Genomic DNA, 26,182 nt, shown 5'->3' on the forward strand with positions numbered 1-26,182 from the left:
TGGTCTTCCAAGGAAAGCTGTGAATCTAGGAGGACTCCCAAGTTGCGAGCCTTATCTGTGGGGGGTAATAACTCACCCCCTATAGAAAGAGATGGAATGTTCTGAGTATCCCAAGATGCAGGTACGTACAGCCACTCAGTCTTGTCAGGGTTGAGTTGAAGCCTGTTCTTCCCCATCCAGACCCGAACTGCTTCCAGGCAACGGGACATCACATCCAGGGCATCACTGAGGTGGTTTGGGGTCGAAATAAAAATCTGGGTATCATCAGCATACTGGTGATACCCGACTCCAAAACCACGAATGATCTCCCCTAGCGGTTTCATGTAGATGTTGAATAGGAGAGGTGAGAGGACCGATCCTTGAGGGACTCCACAAGTGAGAGGCCTCGAACTCGATCTCTGCCCTCCTGTTAATACCGACTGCGAACGTCCCATGAGATAGGAGGAGAACCACTGGAGAACCATGCCTCCCACTCCCAATCCCCTGAGACGCTGCAGCAAGATACCATGGTCGATGGTATCAAAAGCCGCTGAGAAGTCTAGAAGAACTAGGATAGAGGAACAGCCTCTGTCCCGAGCTGTCCAGAGATCATTTATTAGTGCGACCAATGCCGTTTCTGTGCTGTGTCCGGGCCTGAAACCCGATTGGTAGGGGTCTAGATAGTCAGTTTCCTCCAGAACCGAAGGGAGCTGATGTGCCACCACACTCTCAACAACCTTAGCAAGAAAGCAAAGGTTGGAGACCGGACGAAAGTTGTTTAATATAGTTGGGTCCAAGGTAGGTTTCTTGAGGAGGGGTCTCACCACCGCTTCTTTCAAGACGGAGGGGAAACAACCCTCACTCAAGGAGGCAGATATCACTGCCTGGAGCCAGGTTCGTGTTCCCTCTCGAGCTGAATAAACCAGCCAAGAATAAACCAGCCAAGAAGGGCACGGATTTAATAAACACTCAGCTCAGCTTCTTCATAATTCTGTCCACTTCCTTTGGGGTCACAGGGTCGAACTCGTCCCATATAACATTGACAAGATCACCCATGTTCTGATCGTTAGACTCTGCCCAGTCGGAGTCTAAGTCGGTCCGAATCCGAGTGATTTTGTCCGATAGATGTTGGCAAAACTCCTCGGCACGACCCTGCAAGGGATCCTCCCTCACCTCTTTATTAAGGAGGGAGCGAGTTATCCTAAACAAGGTGGCCGGGCGGTTATCTGCGGATGCAATGAGTGTAGCGAAGTAATTGGACCTCGCTATCCTCATTGCTGCAAGATAAGATCTAGTAAAGGATCTTAGTCTTGATCGGTCGGATTCAGATCGGGTGGATCTCCAACGGCTCTCTAGGCCCCTTCTCCGACGCTTCATCTCCCGGAGCTCCATGGAAAACCATGGAGCGAACTGGGATCTGCATCGGGTCAGGGGCCGCAAGGGAACAACTAGGTTGTTTAAAGCAGTTTAAAGCAGGGGTGTCAAACTGCCGGCCCACAGGCCGGATGCCTCATAGCGAAACTGCACCCATCCCATTGCCGGCAATGGCAAAAAAGTAATGATATGTTGTGACATGTCATGTGACGTTGCGAGTTTGACACCCCTGCTTTACAGCTTAGCATAGTCATAGAAATATCCTTTATCCTTCATGATTGTGTCTAAGTCTTTCATTGCCTTTCTACCTAGGATGAAAACTTGTTTACTTCTTCAGTACTTTCTCCATTTTTATCTACTTTTGAGCTCCAGAAAATAAAGCTATCTCTCTCCTTTAAATCTTATCTTCAGCTACAAGTTGGCTATGCGTGCAGTTTTATGTCTTTAAAAGAAAACTGGATTTTTTTTACTTCCGTAATACATTCTGTTAACTTTTTGTTACTTTTGAATAATAATGTTCTATCCTTTGAATATATCAGGCTGTCATTGTTCTGTCTAATTGTGATCTCTTTTATTCCTGCCATTCTTATACTATATGTGCTCTGTAAGATATTCCAAAATGGACACATATCATTGCCCCATTCTCTTTTCTTTTCTGGTTCTCCAAATTCAGTTTTTATATCAGCTTCTTGTCTTTATAAAGGCTGCTAAGAAACATAATTAGAATTTATGGCATTCATATAAACCTTACTGTGTTTCACTTTCTAATGATTTAAAAGTGGTGATAATTAGTAAAGATAAATCTCCTCCATACATTCTTTTTCTATTACCCATCTTTCATTTTTTCTGCCTTTTCTGAAATCTTATGTTTTTTGGCATGTTTGTCTCTATTCTTCCTAGTAACATTCAGTGGCGTAGCGTGGGTTGTCAGCACCCGGGGCAAGGCAAGTAATTTGCGCCCCCTAACCTGTGGATTTTAGCACTCGAGTCTCTTCCACTAGCTCAGGAATTCTGGGAGTTGAAGTCCATGAGTCATAAAAGAGCCAAGGTTGCCTACCCCTGAGTTAGGTTCAAGGCAAAAAAGGGTCTCTGGAGAAGAGGGAAAATGCTAGTTTAAAACTGAAACAAGGCAACTTTAAGGTGCCTCAGCTGTGATTTAGGATGAGACAAAGAGAGGACATGGCGTTGAAAATGGTTAATGGGGCATGTTTGTTCCACTCTTAGTGGACGTCAGGATAAACCCCACGAGAGAATGACCTTACAACAGATGTGAATAGGCTTGGACTACGTTTGTAGATTGAGTGCATACATCACATGGAGCGATGATGGGCTTCATCAAGATTTATGATCCCACAATTGGCTAGTTTTCTCCATCTTGTCCTAAACCCTGGATACCAACCACGGTTTATGGCTTAGCATGTGGCGTGGGGTTGACCCAACATGTTAGGCGACAAACAATGACTTCCAACTTACAATGCCTCAGCTTCCCAAGGTTATTCCAAAGCCGGAAAAGCCAACCAACCCACCCTGCAGCTTTGCCTGCTTAGGCTGAACCCCAGGAATTCATACTTGCTGCGGCGCCCGACCTATTTTCTGCCCAGACACTGCTTATCCAAGCCAAGCCGCCTCCTTCTCTTTGGCACCTCACCCCAAAGATTCGCCGGCCTGGCTGGAAACTCTCGCTGCTGGCGACGTGTGTCGGGGGGGCGGTCCCGATCGCCGATGTACGGTTGGATCGGCAACCTGCCGACGCAGCTTTCGTTCCAGAGCAGGGACCCCCGGAGAGACGCTGCAGCGATCCTCCCCCCGTGGGAAATCCACTGTCTTTCAAGCCCCGCCGCGCCCCCCCCGCCTTTGGCAACCCCGGGAGCGCCTTGGGAGAGCCTCCGCAGCGGAGCCCCGGGCTTGCAGGAGGGCCGCGCTCTGTGCACGCTCAGGAGCCGCCTTCTCCTTTGCGGGGGGGGGAGGAGGGAGAGAAGGCTTCCGTCCAGCGCCGGAGCGAAGGCGGAGCAGCCTGAAGGAGGAGTCACGCTGTGTGGTTGTGTGTTTGTGTGTGTGTGTGTGTGTGGCGCGCCGTGGGGCGTCAGGCCCTTCCCGGCTGGGGCTCCAGTGCCTCCGCCCTGCCGGATCACGGCACCGTCGAGCGTGCCCCCCCAGATGTTGCGCCCGGTGCGGCCGGCCCCCCCTGCACCCCCCACGCTACGCCACTGGTAACATTTTAAACAAAAATTGTCTAAAGAATTAATCTAATTTGTACACTCTCTTACATCTCTGTTGTTTAGGTTAAGCATATAAACCAATATTTTCCAATTTCTAGACCTTCAATATATTTTTTTGCACTTGACATAGAGTTATTATGACTTTAACTACCTTTTCTTCTGAAACTCTGAATAGTTCTGTGGGTATTTCCAATTTTACAGCTAGTTACATAGCTGTACTGGCTCACTTTTTAATGGAGTCAGCTCCTGAATAGATATCCTTTCTACAAATATTTCTGTCATTTGGTAAGTCCATTTGAAAAAGGTTCAGTATAATCTTCCTTTAACCTCATTTGCCTCTTTCAGATCTTTTTGGTGAGTTCTATTTAGTATTCCTATATTAACCATACATCCTCCTGTGGTTTCTCTGTTCTTCTCTTATTTCCCTTTTCTTTTTTATATTCTTCTGTTTGTTGACATGCTTGATTAAGCTATCTTTCCTAGCCACATCTTACTTTAGAGTTGCAAGTCTCTGTTCATTCATTGTATAGCCCTATTACCCAAGGCTATCCTGATAGCTTGTTTTGAAAGTCACATAAATCTTTCCTCTTGAGAATAGTCACTCATACCTTTTCAGGTTCTCTTTCACATAAGGAAGTGTACTAAATTTGTTCCTTACATTGACTTTATATTGTAACTATATATTTTTCAGGTTATGTCTTTCTGGAGCACCTACTCTCATTAATGTAACACGATTTATTTATTCAGCATCCTGTCAGCTTCAACTGAAATATGTTTCTGGTCAGAAAATCAGCACAGGAAACCATAACAGAGTAAAATTATAATAAATACACATAATATAAATAGAAAACTACAGCTTTGCACAACTAGAAAAGCCCTTAGCCTCCCAAGTTGCTCTAAATCATGCCAGCCTAAACTTGAACCTCAGGGGAAAGGTGGAGGGTGTTCTATAAAAATGGGGAGCATTATGGATAAAAATGCCTTTGGACCCTCACACCTCTCACCTCAGGACTGTGGAGTATCCTGAGCTTCCCTATCAGGGATGCACTTCAGAATAAGTAGCATCCAGAAGGCAATTTTGAGGATACCTTGGCATCAATCCATGTAAGGTTTTAAAGGTTAAAGCCACCACTTTGAATTACCCTCAAAAGCTTATTTGTAATTAAAGTAACCCCTACAGCATCTTATGTTATATAGCCACACTAGCTGTCACCTGGCAGTATCCAGACTGCTGCATTTTGTACCAACCACAGCTTTCATTTCTACTCATGCTCTGAATCATATATCATACATAGTAATATATAGCATACTTTTATTTCTGCTTTGACCATTTCAGATTTTCAGGCTTTCTTGTAATTTTGGTTTGGCCACATTTCTATCTCCAGACCTACTTATTATTTATTTATTTATTTATTGTATTAGTTGAATTTATATACCGCCCTATTCTCGAAGGACTCAGGGCGGTTCAGAGGGCAAGTTAAAAGCAATACAAAAGAGAGAATAAAATTAAATTAAATTAATACAGCCCACAATTAAGATAACATTAAAAATTAAAATTTAAAATTAATTTAATTTAATTTAATTTAATTTAATTTAATTATTTAATTTAATTTAATTTAATTTAATTTAATTATTTAATTTAATTTAATTTAATTTAATTTAATTTAATTTAATTTAATTTAATTTAATTTAATTTAATTTATATAATTTAAAATCCCTTAGTCCAGGCCAGGCAATTCAAACAACCAAGTTTTTAAGTCTCGGCGAAACGAGCAAAGGTCAGGGGCAGTCCGAAGCTCCATCGGCAGTTCGTTCCAAAGGGCGGGTGCACTCACAGAGAACGCCCTCCCCCTGGGAATCACCCGCTGGCAATTTCTCACCGGCAGAACCCTAAGGAGGCCCTCCCTGTGGGCGCGCACAGGACGATGGGAAGCTGATGCTGGCAGCAGGTGCTCCCTAAGGTAATCCGGACCGATGCCATTTAGGGCTTTATAGGTCATCACCAGCACCTTGAATCTCACCTGGAGGGCAACTGGAAGCCAATGCAGCTCGTGGAGAAGAGGTGTTACATGAGAGTATCGGGAAACTCCCATTACTACTCACGCAGCTGCATTCTGCACCAGCTGAAGCCTCCAAGTGGTCCTCAAGGGCAGCCCCATGTAGAGAGCATTGCAGTAGTCTAACCGGGAGGTCACGAGTGCATGAGTGACTGTACACAGGGCATCCCGGTCCAGATAGGGCCGCAACTGGCGCACCAGGCAAACCTGGGCAAAGGTCCCCCTGGTCATTGCTCCTATATGATCTTCCAAACTGAGCCGTGAATCCAGGAGGACGCCCAAGTTACGAGCCCTATCGACGGGGGGTAACACCTCACCCCCCATCATTAAAGATGGAGAAGAATGGTTCACTCGAGATGCCAGTACGCATAGCCACTCAGTCTTGGCAGGATTGAGTCAGAGCCTGTTTCTCCCCATCCAAACCCGAACCGCCTCCAGGCAACGGGACATCACGTCGAGGGCATTACTGAGTTGGTTCGGGGTGGAAAGAAAAAGTTGGGTATCATCAGCGTATTGATGATACCCCACCCTGAAACCACGAATGATCTCACCCAGCGGCTTCATATAGATGTTGAACAGGAGGGGAGAGAGGACCGACCCCTGAGGAACTCCACAAATGAGAGGCCTCGGGGCAGACCTCTGCCCTCCCGTCAACACCGACTGCAAACGGCCCAGGAGGTAGGAGGAGAACCACCGTAAAACAGTGCCCCCCACTCCCAACCCCCTGAGACTTCGCAGCAGGATACCATGGTCGATGGTATCAAAAGCTGCTAAGAGATCTAATAGGACTAGGACAGAGGAGCAACCCCTGTCCTGAGCCCGCCAGAGATCATTCATCAGCGCGACCAATGCCGTCTCCGTGCTGTACCCGGGCCTGAAGCCCGATTGGTACGGGTCAAGATAATCAGTTTCCTCCAGGAACAGAGGAAGCTGATGCGCTACCACACTCTCAACAACCTTCGCCAAAAAGCGAAGGTTGGAGACCGGACGATAGTTATTCAAAATAGCTGGGTCCAGGGCAGGCTTCTTGAGAAGGGGTCTCACCACTGCCTCCTTCAAGGCGGCAGGGAAGACACCCTCACTCAAAGAAGCAGATATCACTGCCTGGAACCAACTCTGCTTCAATAACTAGAGGATCTGAGAGTTTCCTCATCTGACACACAAACTTACTTAAATATTATAGACATGTCTGGTAGTTTGCAAGGGTGCTTGACTGTCGATACAGACGTGGTTTGCCATTGCTTGCTTTCACATTGATTTTAAAATTATTTATCATAAGTAGATTTACTTCTTTCACTTCTGCACAACTAGATCTGCCCTCTGCTAGCTATAGATTATTCTTAGCTTTCCCCTCCCCTTTTAGTATTACTGACAAGAATGAATTTAATAGGAGTTCCAGCTTCCAGCTTATACTGATCTCAGAATCAATGAAGTTAGTGAATCCTCTCACTCATTAGAATTGACAGGTTTGTGACATAGCTATTCCTATCTTTTTATTAAGAAGTACCTCAGAGCATTTAGTTCAAATCCACCATAAGTGGTAAAAACTAGTTTTCTTTGCAATGAGTGGAATTTGAAAGCTAGATTAAACTACAAATGGTTGTTGCTGTTGTTGTTGGTATCTTTCTGAAGATTTCTGAAAAGGAGCAAATATAATGAACACATTAGACAGGTTTTTTTTCCTATACACACTTCTGATACACCCCAAGAGGGTTCAATCTATTGAACAAGCCCATTTTGGAATAATTTATTGTATACCACTTTCAGATACTTGGCCAGCAAAATTTCTTCCATCATGTCACTGACATTCTATTCTGTTATTCTACTCTGTTATTCTATGTTCTGTGTTCTAAAGTTTTCCATGGTGAGCAGGAAGATATGTATCTTCCACTAATATGTATAAGTGTGATTGTGTGTAGAGGTAGTCCTCAACTTACAACCATAATGGAGCCTGCCTATTACAGTCATAAGTTGTGGCAATTCATGTAACTGATCCAATTTTATGACCTTTTTTGCTAAAGCAAATGCTGCAGCTAAAGCAAATGTTGCAGTTGTAGAGCAACCCATTGTTCACTATGAACATTTTTACTAAAAACTGGAAATGATTGCTGATTTTCAGCAAAATATCATAAAAGAGCTGGATACACTGCAAACATCCATAAATGAAGGTCGTTGCGAAGAGCCCAACATGCAGTCCTGTGACCAAGGGGGCGGGGGGGGAGGAAGAGGATCCAGCCATCAGGACATTGGAATTGAGTTGTAAGTAGTGTCTTATACAAGGGTGCATCTTATAGGCGGAAAAATATGGTATGCAGACATCTGTGTAGGTGTGGTAAAGCAGTAATTTAGAATCCACTTTTAGAAAGTAGACTGTTTTGTCTTTTCTAAATTAAAAGACACCTGATATATTAAAAGAAGTGCTAATAGCTCAAAGAATTGCAGGACAATCTGCAATGGATGTGATTACAAGACTTTTTTTTTTGGACTTCAGGAAATAATGGAGAAGAAAATCATCTGATTTGTACCATCATTTGAATTGTATTTTTAATACAATACAGTTAGTCCTCGACTTACAATGGTTTGTTTAGTGACTGTTTGAAGTTACAACATCACTGAAAAAAGTAACGTATGACAATTTTTCACACTTATGAACATTGCAGCATCCCCATGGTCATGTAATTGACAACTGAAGCTTGACAACTGGTTCATATTTATGATGCTTGCAGTGTCCCAGGGACATGTGCCCATTTTTTACGACCTTCTGACAAGTAAAGTCAATGGGGAAGATTCACTCAGTGTTGCAGGCTAATTAACTGCTGATTGCTAGGAGTTTGATTCTGACCAACTCAAGGTTGACTCAACCTTCCATCCTTCTGAGGTCGGTAAAATGAGGGCCCTGAATGTTGGGGGCAATGTGCTGATGTTGTAAGCGGCTCAGAGAGGGCTCTAAAACACCATGAAGTATAAGTCTAAGTGCTATTGCTACTAATTTAACAACTGCAGTGATTCATTTAACAAATGTGGCAAGAAAATCATAAAATAGGACAAAACTCACTTAACAAATTTCTCACTTAGCAACATAAATTCTGGACTCAATTGTGGTCATAAGTCAAAGACTACCTGTATAATCTAATTTACAGATTACAAACCAACATGCAAACCAAAATTAAATTATGATTCATTTTTGTACTTCACTTAAATCAATGCATAGTAACTATAGTAGAAGAGCTATTTAACATATACTGTAGGACTAAATATTTAGTTGTGATGAGGAAAAAACCAGGAAATATATTAAAATAAAAAAATATCATTCCTTCCCAGACAGAATGATGTAAGGAACCTGACTCATTTTTAATATTTGTTCTTCTTACTAGCTTTCTAGCTGTTCAGTTGTGCTGTTTGTAATAGTAGGGGTTTGGCAGTTGCATATATGGGAAATCAGAAGAAGAATGAATGTACTGAGAAAGTAAACATAAGGCAGCAAGACCTGAGGAGGAATGATGACTCTATGCCAAATTTACTTCCTTCATGTCCTGTCTTCTAGTGACCTGTTAAGGAAAAGAGTTTTGTTTTATTAATGAAGGAAAAGGAGACTTCTGAATCAAAAAATGCAGAACATAGTCCGGTCTCAAGTGTGCTTCCAAAACAATCTCCATGCATGCTTGTTAGCTGTAACAGAGAGTACTAGCTCCCATTCTCCCAATTGCCTCTAATTGGATAATCCCAGGCACTCATCGTGATTTATTCTATCAAAGCTCTCATGTTCTCAGTTCTTCCCTGGTTAAATAGCCTGGTGCTTTAAAATTCTGTTGTTAGATTTTCTCTCAGCATTCTGTATTATGTTCACAGTGTTTAGCTTCCTTTGGGGGTTTCCTTCCCCCCCCCTTTCCATTCATGTCCAATTGACTTCAAATTCTCAGAGATCTCCCGGGTAGGTCCCTGCTGTTTTCTTCCCACATCAGAAGTGCCTTTGCCCTTCTTCCTAGGGCTGAGAGAAACTGACTAGCCCAAGATCACCCAGCTAGTTTCATGCCTAAAATGGGACTAGAACTCAGGTCTCCCTGTTTCTATACTGATGCTTAACACCAAGTTTGCTAATTGGGAATGGAGAGAAAAAATGTTGATGACAAATGTGCTTGGGATCCTTTCTTTGGTCAGCAACTTCCCATTTGGTTCTTAGAATAGAGTCCCTCCCTCCTCCTTCTCTCCTCCTTCTTAGTATTCTAAACTATGAATTGGGTAAATACATATCTAACATCCTAGGCCAGGGCTTATCATCCAAGAACTCCAGGCCAGCTTGATCTTGGGCCAGTCACACCCTCTCTGCCCAACTCACCTCACAGGGATGTTGTTGTGGGGCAAATAGGAAGAAATTGTGCTGGATATCTTGGCTTCCGTGAGTTATTTGTAAATATAATAAAGGTGAAATATAAGTAAGCAAACTCCAGGCCAGTTGCCGAGTCTAGTGTCACAATTCCTTGTTTTTAACACACTTCCCTGTTTTGGAACAAGAATTATTTGTGAATTTATCTGCCTGTATGTTCACTTTGATTACAAATAGAGAAAATGGGTGTTCTTTAAATATGAACTGAGAAGTTTCTCTTTGTTGTTTTAATATAGGACTATACAGTGCCATTTTTCCATCCTTACATTCTGATTTTGACATCACATACAAAGCCTTTCAATGTCTGCAACAATCCAAAAGATTTTAAAATCCTTCAAATGATATTCTATTTGTGCTTTTTGCTTTTTCTAAATCAATTCCTGTTATTAGTTTTTGAAAACTGTGTGCCATTGAGAAAGCAATTACTTAGTGCACTTATAAATCATTATTTTTATATTGCTTAATTGATGGGCAATTAGTTTTAAAAAGTATACCATTGATGAATTCATTAATAAAAAGCTAAAGTTTTTATCATATAATATTGTATTTGATCTATTTTTTTCTGATTAAAATACAGGAAGAAATGTGTTGTTTACTAATGTAATACTATTGGAGGTTGCAGGCTATGACATCTTTTTGGGAATGTATTCTCATTTGGAGACAATTCCTGGAATTGATGTAATTAGGGATTGTCAGTCATTAGGATCCTAAAACTTTTCACATTAAAATTAATACAAGTTTTACAATGTTGTTAATGGTTTCTTGGAAATGATGCTGCATGTCTTTTAACACTGTAATGTACTTTTTTTATTTAAAGACCTTAGATCTTAGATACATCATGTTCACAAACTGTAACTGAAAATGAACCAGAGGTTAATACTTCAATGCAACACAAATATGTCTGCTCAGTACAGTACCATTAATCTATTTTCTTTTTCTCTTTCTTGCTTTTCTTCTTTCTCTTCAATAGAAGTGGAACAAAAAGGTAATTAAATAGTTTTCACATGTTTTATACATATACTCATTCTAAGCAATTAGGGAATAAAATGTTAAATGCTTAAATGTTAGTTGAAGCTCTTTCATCATTAACCTACACCACTTTAATCTCTTTTATTAAAGATTTGGTCAGGGAAGGAGTGGCTGCTATTTAATACTAACATGTCATCTTTTTGCAAGAAATGTTTAATAGTACCATTCTTCTTTCCTACAGATTGTTTTAACAATTGTAATGTATTCCTTCTGCTTCCTTACAATTTATGGGAAGCATATGAAATAATTTGCAAGAATACTCACATACTCTCGTATTGAAAATTGTTTTCATATAATATTAAACATTAAAAGGTACAGTCTCATGCATGCCTACTTATAAGTAACTTTTTGGGTTTCACTGGTATATCTTTTTGAGTGTGTGCAAGCTATAGCTTCAAAGTATGAATTGAATGAAGAAGGGTTTGAATAGTTCTTGTCCAAAAACTGAAAAGCTAAATTTTCTGTATATGGTTTGATGCCTATACAGTTGAGCAGACAGCAAAGGATCAAAACCACATTGCATAGAGTATTTTTTCTAGCTTACTATCTATGTCACTTGACCCAAGGCTCTCACCTTTGGGAGAGTTTGGATCCATAGGTACATAGGGAACATGTACCTCTGCATTTGAGTGTATACTGTACAAACTTGATATAGATTTCTGAAGATCTAGGATAAAGTTGATTGGTATACTTATTACACATTTTGTTGTTAAAGTTTGCATTGTCAAAACCCTGAAAAATATAATAGTACAGTATTACTTATTTAATAATGAATTTATTTATGCACTTACTTGCTTCTTTTACTCATTTATTTATCATTGTTTGAAACTGACCCCTGCACTTCTCAGGGCAATGAATAATCAGCTGAAATCATATTAAGGAAAACCAAACAATATAAAAGAAAGCATAGGAATCGTCAGCGCAAAACCACTAGCAGCAATAAAAGGAAGTAACATTAAATGTGTCTATAAACTCACACTAATGAAGCAGGCCATAAAAAAAGTTCTAAAACCACTAAAATTGTTTTTAAATGCTGGCAATATAGAACACTAAAAAACACAATATAGATGCCAGACAAAGGCATTTTAGAAACAGGACATCATCACTTTTGTGACTTCCCTTCTTTGGTGAGAGCAGATAAAGATACCTATAAATTTTTGAAGGCCCAAATGATTCTTCAGGATACATCCTTTAATGCTGTTTTGTCTAGACTGAATCTTAGTTTATTAGCTCTTTAACCAATTCCTTGTTCTGCTTCTGAATATCAATTGCCTTATTTGTATTAGGAAAGGAAGGCTCGAATGAATACACACACACACACACATACGTACTATGGTGGATGGGATTAAAAGTTTGTGAGAGAAAATGACTTTAATTCAAAAGTGCCCAGTTAGGGTAACATAATTGTTTTAAATATTCAACCTGCACTAATAATAATAATAATTTATCAAACTTGAATGCTGCCTGGGTCTTAAATAGCAGTATACTCACAGCTTCTTTTGAAGAGGGTTAGGGTTAGGGTTCCTTATGGCAGTTCCACAAGCACCATCCAGTTAACTGAGAAATCACATGTGGGCTGGTAACTGTACACTAGCATTTTCATTGGGCAAGGCTCCTTTGAGGAGCATTACACACATGCACACACAAACACACGGTGCCTCTCCAGCTTCTTACTCTTCACTCCTGCTATTTTTTCAAACTTCAAGAACTAACCAAGCAGACACACAATGATTAGCTAAGAGAGCATTCCTTATTTTTCATCTGAGTATAAATTGGTTTCATTGGACACAAAAATGCCCTTGCATGGGCGCTTGCAGCTATCATTTTAAATATACATTTTTTATACCTCATTCCATTTTCAATGCAAATACAAAGGGGCTTGTTTCCCCTACAATTTGCCCAGTTCAAAGTTCTGGTATTCCCATGTTTAAGATTACAGAAAAAGAAATGAGGAAAATATGTCTATAATCATAACTTGAAAAGAACTAATATCAAAATAAATTATTAATCAGTTCAAATCCTCTAATTTTAAATGTATTCATAATGATATCTTTTAGTGACAGTCCAAAATGCTCAGTATTTGATTTTGAGAGGGATCCTTTAGGGCACTTTCATAGCATCAGTGTTTCTGTCACCCCTCATCCACACAAAAAGAAATAAATTGCTAGGAAATTTTCCATTCATGTTTTTACTATATCAATAGTGCAGATTTGTCTGATGTTCTGCAAAAGAAAAAAAAGGTTGCAGAGTCAGAAATGAAAGTTCTGAGAATCAGAACTCAGTTCCCAAAAGAAAGTGATATTCAAAGCTAATCATGAAGCTATATGTTTGGTGAAGGTGCTCTTAGAGTCCCAGTGCAAAGGAATATTACTGTAGAAAGAAAGGGAATAAATCTTTCTTTGAAATTATATATTTTTAAAAAAAGATTGAAAGAAAGAGAAGTTAACTTTCCAAATAGTAGCATGAAAGCTGAAAGTTATTTTCCTATTTTGAGCTGCTATTGCATTTCAGTCATTCTTCTTTTGAGGAACAAAGAATATTTGCTGAGAACACTCAGGTCCAGGGATCCTTGGAAATTCAGTCTGACCTTAAAGGTTTGATTATGGCTGTCTAACCTTTTGGCTTACCTGAGCGGCTTTGAGTGAAGAGGAATTGTCTTGGGCTGCATAGAAAATATCACTAATAACCACTTAATAATGTTAAAAATTTACGATTTTGTGGGGCTGCATTTTTAGCTATCCAGGGCCATATGTGGCCCACGGGCCCTAAGTTGGACACAGCTGATCTAAGGCACTATATAAGATTAAAAGATGTCTTTGATTCCAGAAGTAAACCAAATTAAGAAAGTCTGGTTTAAACATCACCACCGCCGCTTCCCTACACTCAACTAAATATTACATTATTTACTTAGAATTAAGGTCCAGAGCAAGTAGGCTTAGGATGAAAATTGCTGTTGGAAGAAACCAAGCATTTGGAGGGGTTCGTTTCCAAATAGAAAGAAACCCAAAGTGCAGTATACTAGCTTCAAAAGGAAGAGCCAGAGCTAATATTTCTCCTCAGTTTTGTTTTTTGTTTTTGTTTTTTGTTTTTGCCTCGGAAGACACCATAGAGTGTGTGAAACATTTCCCATCCCCAATGGTCTCTGGCAGGGGTAGGCAACCTTGGCTCTTTTATGACTCGTGGACTTAAACTCCCAGAGTTGAAGTCCATGAGTCATAAAAGAGCCAAGGTTGCCTACCCCTAGTCTCTGGCAAAGCAAGTACATTCCTTTTTCCTCATGGAACTGTAATTCTAGGGATGGGCAGTTCTGATTGGCTTGAAGGTCATACACAATAAGCAGGGACAGGGTTGCCATCAGGAACTCTAGAAGGTGAAATGGGTGCCTTGTACTGTATGTCAGTGGGGAGTTGGTCAATGGGAAAGGCTGGAAAAGCACCAAAGAGGTCAGCATCTGTTGCCAGTTTGTAAATGGAGCTGACTTAGAATTGGAATATTGACATAGACATACAGAGTAAAGTTTCTATCCTACTTCCTTCTCTGTCTTATTTTTCAGCCATGGCTGTTGCTGAGGTCAGATCTCTTACAAAAGTCTTGACATCCCAGTTTCAATATTAACATATATTTGCTTTTGAAATGCCAGTCTTGATGCCAAGTTGAGCTTTAGTGAGAGGTTGACCTCAATAGGTAAGGCTCCCCATAGCAGATGGCTCTGCTATATAGCTTATGTTGGAACACTTCTTCTATCTGCTCATGCTTTGCTTTGGTCTTTCCAATCCAAGATGATTTTGCATTCATTCTTTGAATGTCTTGTAGAAATAACAATTGAGAGCCCTCCAGGCACAGGTACCAGCAGGAAATTTTTGAAGATGGATTAATGCTGTAAGAAAATTCCCCTTCTGCTTCAAATGCAAACACCATCCAGTATAAGGAGTGTCCTCAGGATCAAAACAGGAGAGGAAAAGATTTGCAGGCCATACTTGCTATTGTCCATTAATTGGTACACACATCCCAGCTGATGCTGTTTGCATTTTTATAAACCAACATATTAAATTTCATGTCATATCTTGTTGGCTTAGCTTTAGACAAGATAGGGGAATTCTATGCATTGTATCATTTTTAACTATTTTTGCCATTTTTGCTGGGACAATGGGAACAGAACTTAATGTAATAACTGTATATAAAAATAGACCTTATCTGAACCAAAATTACAATAAAATTATAATGCAAAGGATTACATTCTGAAAAATTAAGTACAGGTAGTTCTCAACTTATGACCACAACTGGGACCAAAATTTAAGTGAGCCACATCCAATTTTGTGACCTTTTTGCCATGGTTGTTAAGCAATTCACTGCAATTGTTAAGTGAACCATGTGGTCATTAAGCAAACTTAGTTTCCCCCATTCATTTTGATTGTTGGAAGCTGGTGGGGAAGGTTCCAGATGGCGATTCACGTGACCCCTGGGCCACTACAACCATCAGGGCCAAGGGCGCAAATTTTGATCATGTGACTATCAGGATGCTGTGATTCTTGTAAGTGCAAGGACTAGTCATAAATTACTTTTTTCATTATAACTTCGAGTGATTACTAAATGAAAGGCTATAAGTCAAGGACTTCCTGTACAATAGATTATCATATAACAAAGTCAGCATTTAAAAATGTTTCTTAAAAAGAATTATATCTAAAACCATATTTTTATCTTGGAGGGAAAAACATTAATTACAAGATCTGTGTAATAGAACATCTCAGCAGGTCAATCTTGGCAGTTATGAATTGCTTAAGTAATATTTTTATTTTTATGTATTTCAGAGGACATTTTAATGCTTTAACGTAGCCTTCCTGTATTGCATTTCACTTTTTCCTTTTTATTGCTCCTGGTTTTTTCCTTCCTCAGGACACATTATTTAATTGTTTATTATTTGCTATCGATGCATTCTGAATGTATTTATGTGGCAATTCCCCAGCCCTTTTTAATATTTAAACTGCACACCATAAGAATGATTTCTCTGAAATGGAGTTTAAATGTCTTTTACTTGCTTTTTTTGGTGTTATAGTAGTATATGTTGTATATGTCACATCAAAGTTAAAAGTTATAATTCCTATAAATTTCCCCTTAGAACCATGTTAGTTCAGAACACCATTCGTGTATTTTCAGAGTTAGGAGAAGACTGATATTTTTAGTTCTTCTCCTGGAATTTGAGTTATAAATGTCTAAGTACCAAAAAAAAGTCTTCTATCACATTTAATAATCAATTTTACTTTTAATCTCTTCCTTTCCTTCAGTTTTCCTTTGCCCTGGACTACTAAAAGGAGTATACCAGAGTGAACATTTATTTGAATCTGATCACCAGTCAGGAGCCTGGTGTAAGGATCCACTGCAGGCTTCTGACAAGATTTACTACATGCCATGGACACCTTACAGAACTGACACTCTGACAGAATATTCTTCCAAAGATGATTTCATTGCTGGAAGGCCAACTACAACTTACAAGCTCCCACACAGAGTGGATGGCACCGGGTTTGTGGTGTACGATGGGGCTTTATTCTTCAACAAAGAAAGAACAAGGAACATTGTCAAATTTGATCTACGGACAAGAATAAAAAGTGGTGAAGCTATCATTGCTAATGCCAACTATCATGATACATCTCCTTATAGATGGGGAGGCAAATCTGATATAGACCTGGCTGTTGATGAGAACGGTCTTTGGGTGATCTATGCAACAGAACAAAATAATGGTAAAATAGTCATAAGTCAGCTAAACCCTTATACCTTGAGGATTGAAGGGACATGGGATACATCCTATGATAAAAGGTCAGCTTCCAATGCATTCATGATCTGTGGCATTTTATATGTAGTTAAATCTGTGTATGAAGATGATGATAATGAAGCTACAGGAAATAAAATTGACTATATATACAACACTGAACAAAGCAAGGAAAGTGTAGTGGATGTTCCATTTCCAAACTCATATCAGTATATTGCTGCAGTGGATTATAATCCAAGGGATAACCTTCTTTATGTATGGAACAACTACCATGTGGTTAAATATTCACTGGATTTTGGACCAATGGACAGCAGAACGGGTAAGGTTCTTTGATAAGTTTTATTTTCTGTCATATCTTGCTTTGCAACTAATTTAGTCTGTGGCTAAGGCCAATTTTTGTTCCTTCCATTAAAAGCAGCAGGATGGGAGTTTGACAGGAAAATAGAACAAAACTTTTATCTGTGAATGTTTTTCTTTCATCTTAAACAGCCTTCCTATCCTTGACTACTACTCCAGTGGAGATGAGAATGTGTATTTATCCCAAGCATATTTAAACTCAACCCACTACCCCCACTGGAAGTTGGTTCCAAGCTTCTACTACTCTTTCTGTGAAATAATACTTTCTAACATTACTTCTGAACTTCTCTCCTGTCAGTTTGAGGTTGTGCTTCCATGTTCTTGATTTTTGCTTAATATTGTACAGCCTTTTAGAACCTTACTCACAGCCTTAATAGATTTAAAGGTTTCAATCATGTCTCCCATTTCCCTTTTGTCCTCTAGGCTGTACATATTCAGTTCGTCCAATCTCTCTTGATATGTTTTCTCCCTCAGACCTTGCACCATTTTTGTTGCCCATCTCTGGACTTGCTCAATGTTATCAATAACTCTTTATAAGTGAGGTCTCCAACAACTGGACACAGTATTCCAAATGGCATTTATCTAAAGCCCTATATAGATTATGATTTAGATTTACAATTTGATATTATATGTAAATTCACAAATTGTGCATTATTCAACAACCATGTTTAAACAAAATATATAGCTTACATGTTCGAACACAGTCATAATCTTTATAGATAGTAAATATATTAAACCTCAGGTAACAAGCCAAAGAGAGTTCAGTTTTAGGTTAACTGCATAGTTGCAGCGTATTAGAAAAAGCTGCTTTAGAATGTGAGGATGCATGTAGAAAGCATCTTTTGAATAATTAAAGCAGTTATGTCTTTCTAAGGTTTGTGCTGCTTCAGAAGCATCTGTACAAATAAAGGCAGAGGCAGAGGCAACCATACTGAGCTTTCAAAAGCTTTCAAAATATGCACTTTCTTTACCAGTTCAAAACAAGGTACTTTGCACATTCTGCTTTGCATTCTCAAACACACATTTCTAAGCACCTTTTGCAAAGATTGAGAATGTGGGGTGCCACTAGTTCACTTTGCAATAATCATGGCATTTAAGTTGGTTAATGTTTTACATGTGCATAGGTGAGGCAACTCTTGTACTGCCTCCTCTTTCAGAATGCTAGGCCTGGGAAGCTAGATTCCACTTGGAAGTCTGGAAGGTGAGATGTCCCACCTCCTTGTTCTTCCCATCTATCATGCCTGATGAAATTATCTCTGCCAGCAGTTTTGTTTAGCTATGGTACTGCCTAGAGAAAAGGTGGAATCCTGATGAGACAGCAGACATCATTGGCTGAGCAATAATTTCCTTACATCACTTTTGAGAAATGATCCTACAGGAAAAAACAGAATTCTTGTAAAATACTGCCACCAATATCCTTCCAGTTGGACTAGGCAGTGCTTTTTTTGTAAAAGAAAAAGGTGCCGGAACTCACACATGTCATACAACCCGCCTTGCCTACCCTACAAGGTTCCATCCAAAAAAGGTGCCGGAACTCCGTTCTGAGCGTTCTATGAGAAAAAAAGCCCTGGGACTAGGACACCATCTTCAGCAGTAGGGGATAAAGCTAAGATAGTGATGGAATCGCAGTTTCCTTGCTGAACTCCTTATGATGTTCAGTAGTAGGGAAAACTGATTTTCACAGACAAAAAGTATCCCAATTAACAAAAAAAAACTGCCAAAAGTGAAAAAGGCTGCCATTTGGGGACCATGTATTCAAAGTAAAACATAAAATATAGGATCTAGAGAGCCTATTCGCTGAAAATATAGTGACTTCAGTGCTACCATCCTTAAGAAGTTGATCAATGTGGAGTTCACTGGTGAAGTCACAGTATTAATTCAACATGCAGAACCTAGATGAACTTGGGAGACAGAAAAAGCAAATTTTAAAAAGAAAGAAAATCATAGAGAAAAGTGGCTTGGATAGAGTAAATATTTGAAGCTTTATTAGTTGGGATGCTTCAGAAGAGAAATTCATCACCCTTATCGTAAAAATGACAATTAAGGTTATCTTATAGAGAAGATATTTTTGACTCATGGTTAAGCATACCAGGAACATGGTAGAAGATCACTATACAGTACATGCAATTTGTAGGGAGGGTTTTGGTTAAAAGCAATGCTTCAGAATATATTTTCCAGTTATTGAAAGAAAACTTTTATTTACTTATTAAATTTATATCCTGTCTTTATTTTGTGCAGTTCAAAGTAATAATACTCCTTTGTCCTTTTATCCCTTTTTTCCATACAACAACCCTGTGAGATGGATTGGGCTGGGAGAAAATGATTGGCCCAAGTCACCCAGCTGGCTTCCATACCTACCTGAAGGCTTAAACTCATAGTCTCCCAGATATTTAATTTAATTTAATTTAATTTAATATTTGCATTTGTATACCGCCCTTTCCCTGAGGACTCAGGGCGGTTTACAGGGAATTAAAAATCAAAGCATACAAAAGTTAAGACCAATTTAAAAAGCATTAAATTCACCCTGTACATTAAAACCCCAGTTAAAATTTTCCCCTCAGCCTGGGCCCGAGAGCTCAAAGAGCCAGGTCTTCAGGCCCCGGCGGAATGATCGAAGGTCGGGAGCAGTCCTCAGCTCTACTGGCAGCTGGTTCCAGAGGGCAGGCGCTCCCACTGAGAAGGCCCTATCCCTGGGTGTCACCCGCCGGCAATCTCTCACCGGCGGAACCCTGAGCAGACCCTCCCTGTGGGAGCGCACTGGGCGAAGGGCGTTTGATGCCGGCAGCAGGTGTTCCCTCAAATAACCCGGACCCAGGCCATGTAGGGCTTTATAGGTGATAACCAGCACCTTGAATTTCACCCGGAGGGCAACCGGAAGCCAATGCAGCTCGCGGAGTAGAGGTGTTACATGGGAGTATCGGGAAACCCCCATTACAACTCGCGCGGCCGCATTCTGCACCAGTTGAAGCCTCCGAGTGGTCTTCAAGGGCAGCCCCATGTAGAGAGCGTTACAGTAGTCCAAACGGGAGGTCACAAGCGCATGAGTGACTGTGCGTAGGGCGTCTCGGTCCAGATAGGGACGCAACTGGCGCACCAGGCGAACCTGTGCAAAAGCCCCCCTGGTCACGGCTCCTATGTGATCTTCAAAATTGAGCCGTGAATCCAGGAGGACGCCCAAATTGCGAGCCCTATCAACGGGGGGTAACACCAAGCTTTGCTAATTGGTCAACAGGTTTTTTAATTGATTCCCTTAACAACTGTTACATGAATTTTATATTTTTAAAGCAACATTCACTGCTTAGAAAAAAGTATATTGTTGCAGTGTTGAACTTTTGTATACTGTTGTTTTCTGGAAACTTTAATGTAGATTGAAATGAGATGGTGATTCCCATTTTGTACCCAAAGGAATGAAACCAAGGAATGAAGGAATTCAGAAGAGGATTAGCAGACCATCAATTTTCAGTAGCAGAACAGACAAAATGGGGATTAAATAGAAACACAGAGAAAGGAAATGGACTCATGGTTTGGCAAGGAAAGAAAGGTGCCTTATGTAGTACAGGGAATAGAAAGATAGCCATCAAGATAGGTTTTTATTTGTTTTGTTCCTATAGCACTGATTTTTTTTAAGAGCAACACTTTACCTAATCTCTGGAGTGACATAGAAGAAATCTAAAAACACACACCTGTGACTCATTTACTAGTAGAATATTGTATCTGTTCTTACACACTATTTTTCAGTACAAAGAATCTGAACTTGTTTATACTGTAGCTTTAAAATATCAATTGGCCCTTATTGCCACCCTGTTGAAAATGTCATTGCTGTAGTTGTAGAATACAGTAAGGTAAAGGTAAAGGCTCCCCCGCACATGCATGCTAGTTGTTTCCAATTCTAGGGGCCGGTGCTCATCTCCGTTTCAAAGCCGAAGAGCCAGCGCTTGTCCGAGGACGTCTCCGTGGTCATGTGGCCAGCATGACTAGACGCAAAAGGTGCACGGAACGCTGTTACCTTCCCACCGTAGTGGTCCCTATTTTTCTACTTGCATTTTTACGTGCTTTAGAACTGCTAGGTTGGCAGAAGCTGGGACGAGTAACAGGTGCTCACTCTGTTACGCGGCACTCGCGATTCAACCCGCCAAACTGCCAACCTTCTGATCGACAAGCTCAGCATCCTAACCCACTGAGCCACCGCGTCCCTGTAGAATACAGTACTGCAAGCAATAATTCTTTATAGGGATAATTGTGTAAAGAAGGTCATGAAGGGCATCTTGCAGGTCCTCTGTATGTAGTGTAGCTTTTCTTTTCAGTAGCCATGATTGAATAAAAATCTTAAAATATATGTCCCTTAAATGATACAAAATGGTAACAAAAAATAAAATAGAATATTTAAAAGAAAAAACACCAGCCCCAAACTACAGAAACAATAGCCACTGAGACACCAACAAACATTGCTTAGTAGCAATGATCACCTCCCATATTATCAATCTTCAAAGGCTTTCTGGAACAGCCAGATTCTGGATGCCTTCCTGAAGGCCAAAGGAGATGGTGTGAGTTGACCTCGGGTGGGGCTTTGCTTCAAAGGGGTGGAGTAAATGCAGAAAAAACACACCCTCTTGTTCCTGATTATGGGAAGGATAATACTTCAGAAGTCATTTATCAGTTTTACTGGATTAGCAGAAGCTGTTGAGAGAATATGATCATACAAATATCCAGAGCCTAAGTTGTAGTTGTCAAGACTGACAGAGGCACAATTAGAAGTTATACAAGATGCTTATAGCTCAGTCCAGAGAAGCAGATCTCATCCCCACAGTAGTGGTAGTAACAATTAATTAATTGGTGTTATGGCCATATAAAATAAAAATAAAATACCGGGTCTAATTCCAGGGTAAAACAGATAAAAGGAAATACCCACAGGAATTTCCAGGAACAAGGTTAAGAGTTTCTCAGCAGACTCAAAATCCTAGACTATGTAAATACCACCAAAGGATGATAAAGTACAATCCTCACGTCCTACTCATTTTCCTTATCTTCAAACTTAGAGCCTCTGACTTCTCAAATCAGAGTGATCCAGAAACATCAAGTTACAGAAACTGATTTTTGAATCAGAATAATCCCTAGATGCTATTAAAGTAACAAGCATACTTATCACTTCAGAGATAGGAAATTGACATTTTAATCTTATCTCTTATATGTTTCTGGATTACGTATCAATTACAGCTCAAAGGAAGGAAAATATAGTAAAATAGGACCCATTATATTGTAAAGGAAAACCAAATTGAGGAATATTGTTTCAGGAAAGAAAAGCAAATAAAGCAGTATACGTTTTTCTATACTTTCATTCTTTTGGATACATTAAGGTGGTGATTAACTGAAAGCCTCAGGCTAGTTATTTTAAAAAACTGTAAATGCACCCACTACAAACAATTGCTGCCCTTTCTATTATAATAAAATCCATAATATCAATAAAAATAGAAGAATACGTTCTGAATTTATTAAAAATTAAAAACATTTAGTGGAGTAGTTTGTTATTTAATAGAATGTTTACTTATTAGAGATAGATGTAGTTGTAGATAGACATAGGCACACAGTAGACATACGCATACACATACACTGATTTCACTTGACTGGATTTGGGGATTTTGTGTTTTTTGTTTGTTTGTTTGTTTGTTTTTCCCACAAAGCAATCTAAAATTTTGTGCAGCATAAAAAATAGTGTCATATAACAGGACATAGAAAAAGTAAAAATTGCCCTTTGGAAGAACAAACAAATCACTTAAAGGAGTTACAGATAATCTTGTAAGCCGCCCTGAGTCTTCGGAGAAGGGTGGGATATAAATGGAATTAAAATAAAATAAATAAATATAAGATTCTAAAATATTTTATTAATAAAAATAGAAATGACTGGCACTAAAGGAGTCCTGGTGGAAATTAATACAGACAGCCAAGATGAGAAATTCATCCCTTTTTTGGTATATTACTAAAGGACTGGGAAAATTGCTGACTCCTCTACTTCATCAAGTAGCCGCTCAAGCCTGAAAACAAGATTTTAAACAAGCTGTATGCAGACCCAGCTTGTAATATGAACAAGACTCAGATCAATTTGGATCAAATATATAATAGTGCCATTATGGTCATGTTTTGGGGAATGCAGGAGATGTACATCAAAGCTTCAGCACAACTGCATGTTAATTTTTAAAAAATCCAAAAATTGATACCATAAAATAAAGAGTTAAAAGTAAATTAGGAACAAAAGGAGGCAGACATATACTTTATCTGGCAAGGTTTACATTGTGAATTTTAAATGTTAGAACAAGCTCAAAATGCATGCAACATTTTTTTTTAAAAAAAGAAAACTACAGCAGCACACAGTAGGAAAACAGACTATTGATTTACTTATACAAACAATGAGATGTATATTGCCCCTCCTGAGATTCTAGGCAGCTTACAATAAAGTAAAAATATAAATATCACTAAAAACATTAAATATTAAATTGCATATAAAAGGTAAAGGTTCCCCCACACATGCATGCTAGTCGTTTCTGACTCTAGGGGCCGGTGCTCATCTCCGTTTCAAAGCCGAAGAGCCAGCGTTTGTCTGAGGACATCTCCATGGTCATGTGGCCGGCATGACTAGACGCCAAAGGTGCATGGAACGCTGTTACCTTCCCACTGTAGTGGTCCCTATTTTTCTACTTGCATTTTTACGTGCTTTCGAACTGCTAGGTTGGCAGAAGCTGGGACGAGTAACAGGCACTCACTCTGTTACGCGGCACTCAGGATTCGACCTGCCAAACTGCCGACCTTCTGATCGACAAGCTCAGCGTTAGGGAGGAAGACAGAAGGGCAGAAGCATGAAAAATAGAGTATATCTGACAATAGGTACTACATACTAAAGCTATTACTAATTCAGTCCAGAGTTTTCAGACTGTTTTATTCCCACAACAGTAGATTTTCCACATATTATCTCTACTAACATTTCATATTTTCTTTCCTGTTGCTGCTGTTTCCTTCTTTCTTCCCAGGCATGCATTCCCTCCTAGCTCAAAATATGAGTAGATATTGGAGGATAGTCCACCAAACAAGATACTAAGTTTATTCATGTAAAGTACATAGAAAGACCAAACCCAAATAAAATTCAGAGCGTTAGGTCCCAAAATCCTCCCCCCAAAAGCTCTGTCTTCAGCTTTTTCCAGAATGCAAACAATGTTGAAGAAAATGGGTGGTCATTCCAGAGGGCCAGCTCCCTCACCAAAAAACAGGTTCTGGGCCTCAGCCCTTTACCATCTGAAAATGGGGGAACACTAGTTTTTTCTCCCAGCATAATCAGGCTTATTCTAATAGAGAGATGCAATCCTGCAGATAACTAGGTTCCAAGCCCTACATGGCTTTATAGGTTAATAGGTAAAGGTAAAGGTTCCCCCGCACATGCGTGCTACCAACACTTAAATTCCACTTGGAAGCTATTGTACTGGGAAGCTGATGCAGGACCTGCAAAATTAGTGCATTATGTGCCTAGTAGTCGACTCCTATGAGCACCTGAGTCAATGCATTTTGTATCAACTGAAGCTTCCAGATGTTCTTTAAAGGTAACCCCATGTAGAGTATGTTGTGTTGATCTAAATAGCTGGTTATGAGGATATGAGCCACTATAGTCAGGTCCTCTCATCCAAAGTAAAACTGCAACTGGTGCACTAGTTAAAACTAGGCAAAGGTCCCCCTGGTCACAATTTCTACATGCTGATCTGGCAAGAGCCCTGAGTGCAGGAGGACCCTTGAGCCATCGATTTGCTCCTTCAGTAACCCTGTACAGAGATTAAATGGGTTATAGAGCAGCCCCAATGCATATGCACAAACACTAGCTCTTTCTTCCTAGAGCTTTTTTGTTGTTGTTGTTTCTTCAATCCACACCCACACAGCCCTCGGGCACCAAGACTGACAGCTTCTCTGGCTGAACTAGGTTGCCATGCATAGTTGGATACCATGTTATATTGATGACACTAGACCACAATCATAAGATATTTCTCCAGCAGCTACATGTAAATGATAAATAGCAAGAGGAAAAAAGAGACTGACCCCTGGGGTATTCCACAAAGGAGCAAGCATGGTACAGATCTCTCTCCTCCAACTACCACTGATTGTAACAAACTACTAAGAAAGGAGCTGAACCACTTGCAGACAGTGCCTCCTCCAATCACTAATTTTTACAGCCATCTAGAAGGACGCCATGGGTCAGTGGTATTAAAAGCTGCTGAAAAGTCCAAAAGCACCAAGTCAAGCATATTGTCCCTGTCTAGGTCTCAACATAGGTCATCTGTTACAGTTACCAGTGTCAAGTAAAGTGTGTAAAGAGTGCTTTACTTCCAGATACACATTTATTAGATGAAAACTTATATAGAGAAAAGCAAGGAATAAATTTACCAGATAAATGATACAATTATCAGTTCTCCACTGCCACCAACCCTTTTCTGTGCAGGACAGATTCATCTATGGAAGCACTACTTCATAATTAAATAAACCTATAAAATACAGTTCTAGAACTAAATTACTTTTTACAAATTTTCCTTTCAATATAAGCATTATAGTTGTTACTTGCGAAGTTGTGTCCGACCCATTGCGACCCCATGGACAATGTTCCTCCAGGCCTTCCTGTCCTCTACCATCTTCTGGAGTCCATTTAAGCTCACACCTACTGCTTCAGTGACTCCATCCAGCCACCTCATTCTCTGTCGTCCCCTTCTTCTCTTGCCCTCTACCTTTCCCAGCATTAGGCTCTTCTCCAGTGAGTCCTTCCTTCTCATAAGGTGGCCAAAGTATTTGAGTTTCAACTTCAGGATCTGGCCTTCTAAAGAACAGTCAGGGTTGATCTCCTCTAGGACTGACCGGTTTGATTGCCTTGCAGTCCAGGGGACTCGCAGGAGTCTTCTCCAGCACCATAGTTCAAAGGCCTCAATTCTTTGGCGCTCAGCCTTTCTTACGGTCCAACTTTCACAGCCATACATTGCAACTGGGAAGACCATAGCCT

General features: G+C 39.9%; 1 protein-coding gene across 17 annotated transcripts in view; it reads left to right on the forward strand.

The window, feature by feature from the left end:
- ADGRL3 (adhesion G protein-coupled receptor L3) overlaps positions 1-26,182 on the forward strand; it is a gene marked incomplete at its 3' end in the record, with an annotated part of 400,329 nt that overhangs the window by 67,413 nt on the left and 306,734 nt on the right. For 13 of the 17 annotated variants that reach the window (XM_081321797.1, XM_081321796.1, XM_081321791.1 and 10 more), the window contains exons 3-4: positions 10,984-10,998; positions 16,325-17,125. In XM_081321797.1, the coding sequence (XP_081177923.1) occupies positions 10,984-10,998; positions 16,325-17,125 (816 nt within the window). The remainder of the gene's footprint in view (positions 1-10,983; positions 10,999-16,324; positions 17,126-26,182) is intronic. The other 4 variants (XM_081321782.1, XM_081321786.1, XM_081321792.1 and 1 more) reach the window with 1 other exon arrangement.

The sequence above is a fragment of the Vipera berus genome (assembly GCF_964194415.1).
Source record: "Vipera berus genome assembly, chromosome: 2".
Classification (NCBI taxonomy): Eukaryota; Metazoa; Chordata; class Lepidosauria; order Squamata; family Viperidae; genus Vipera; species Vipera berus.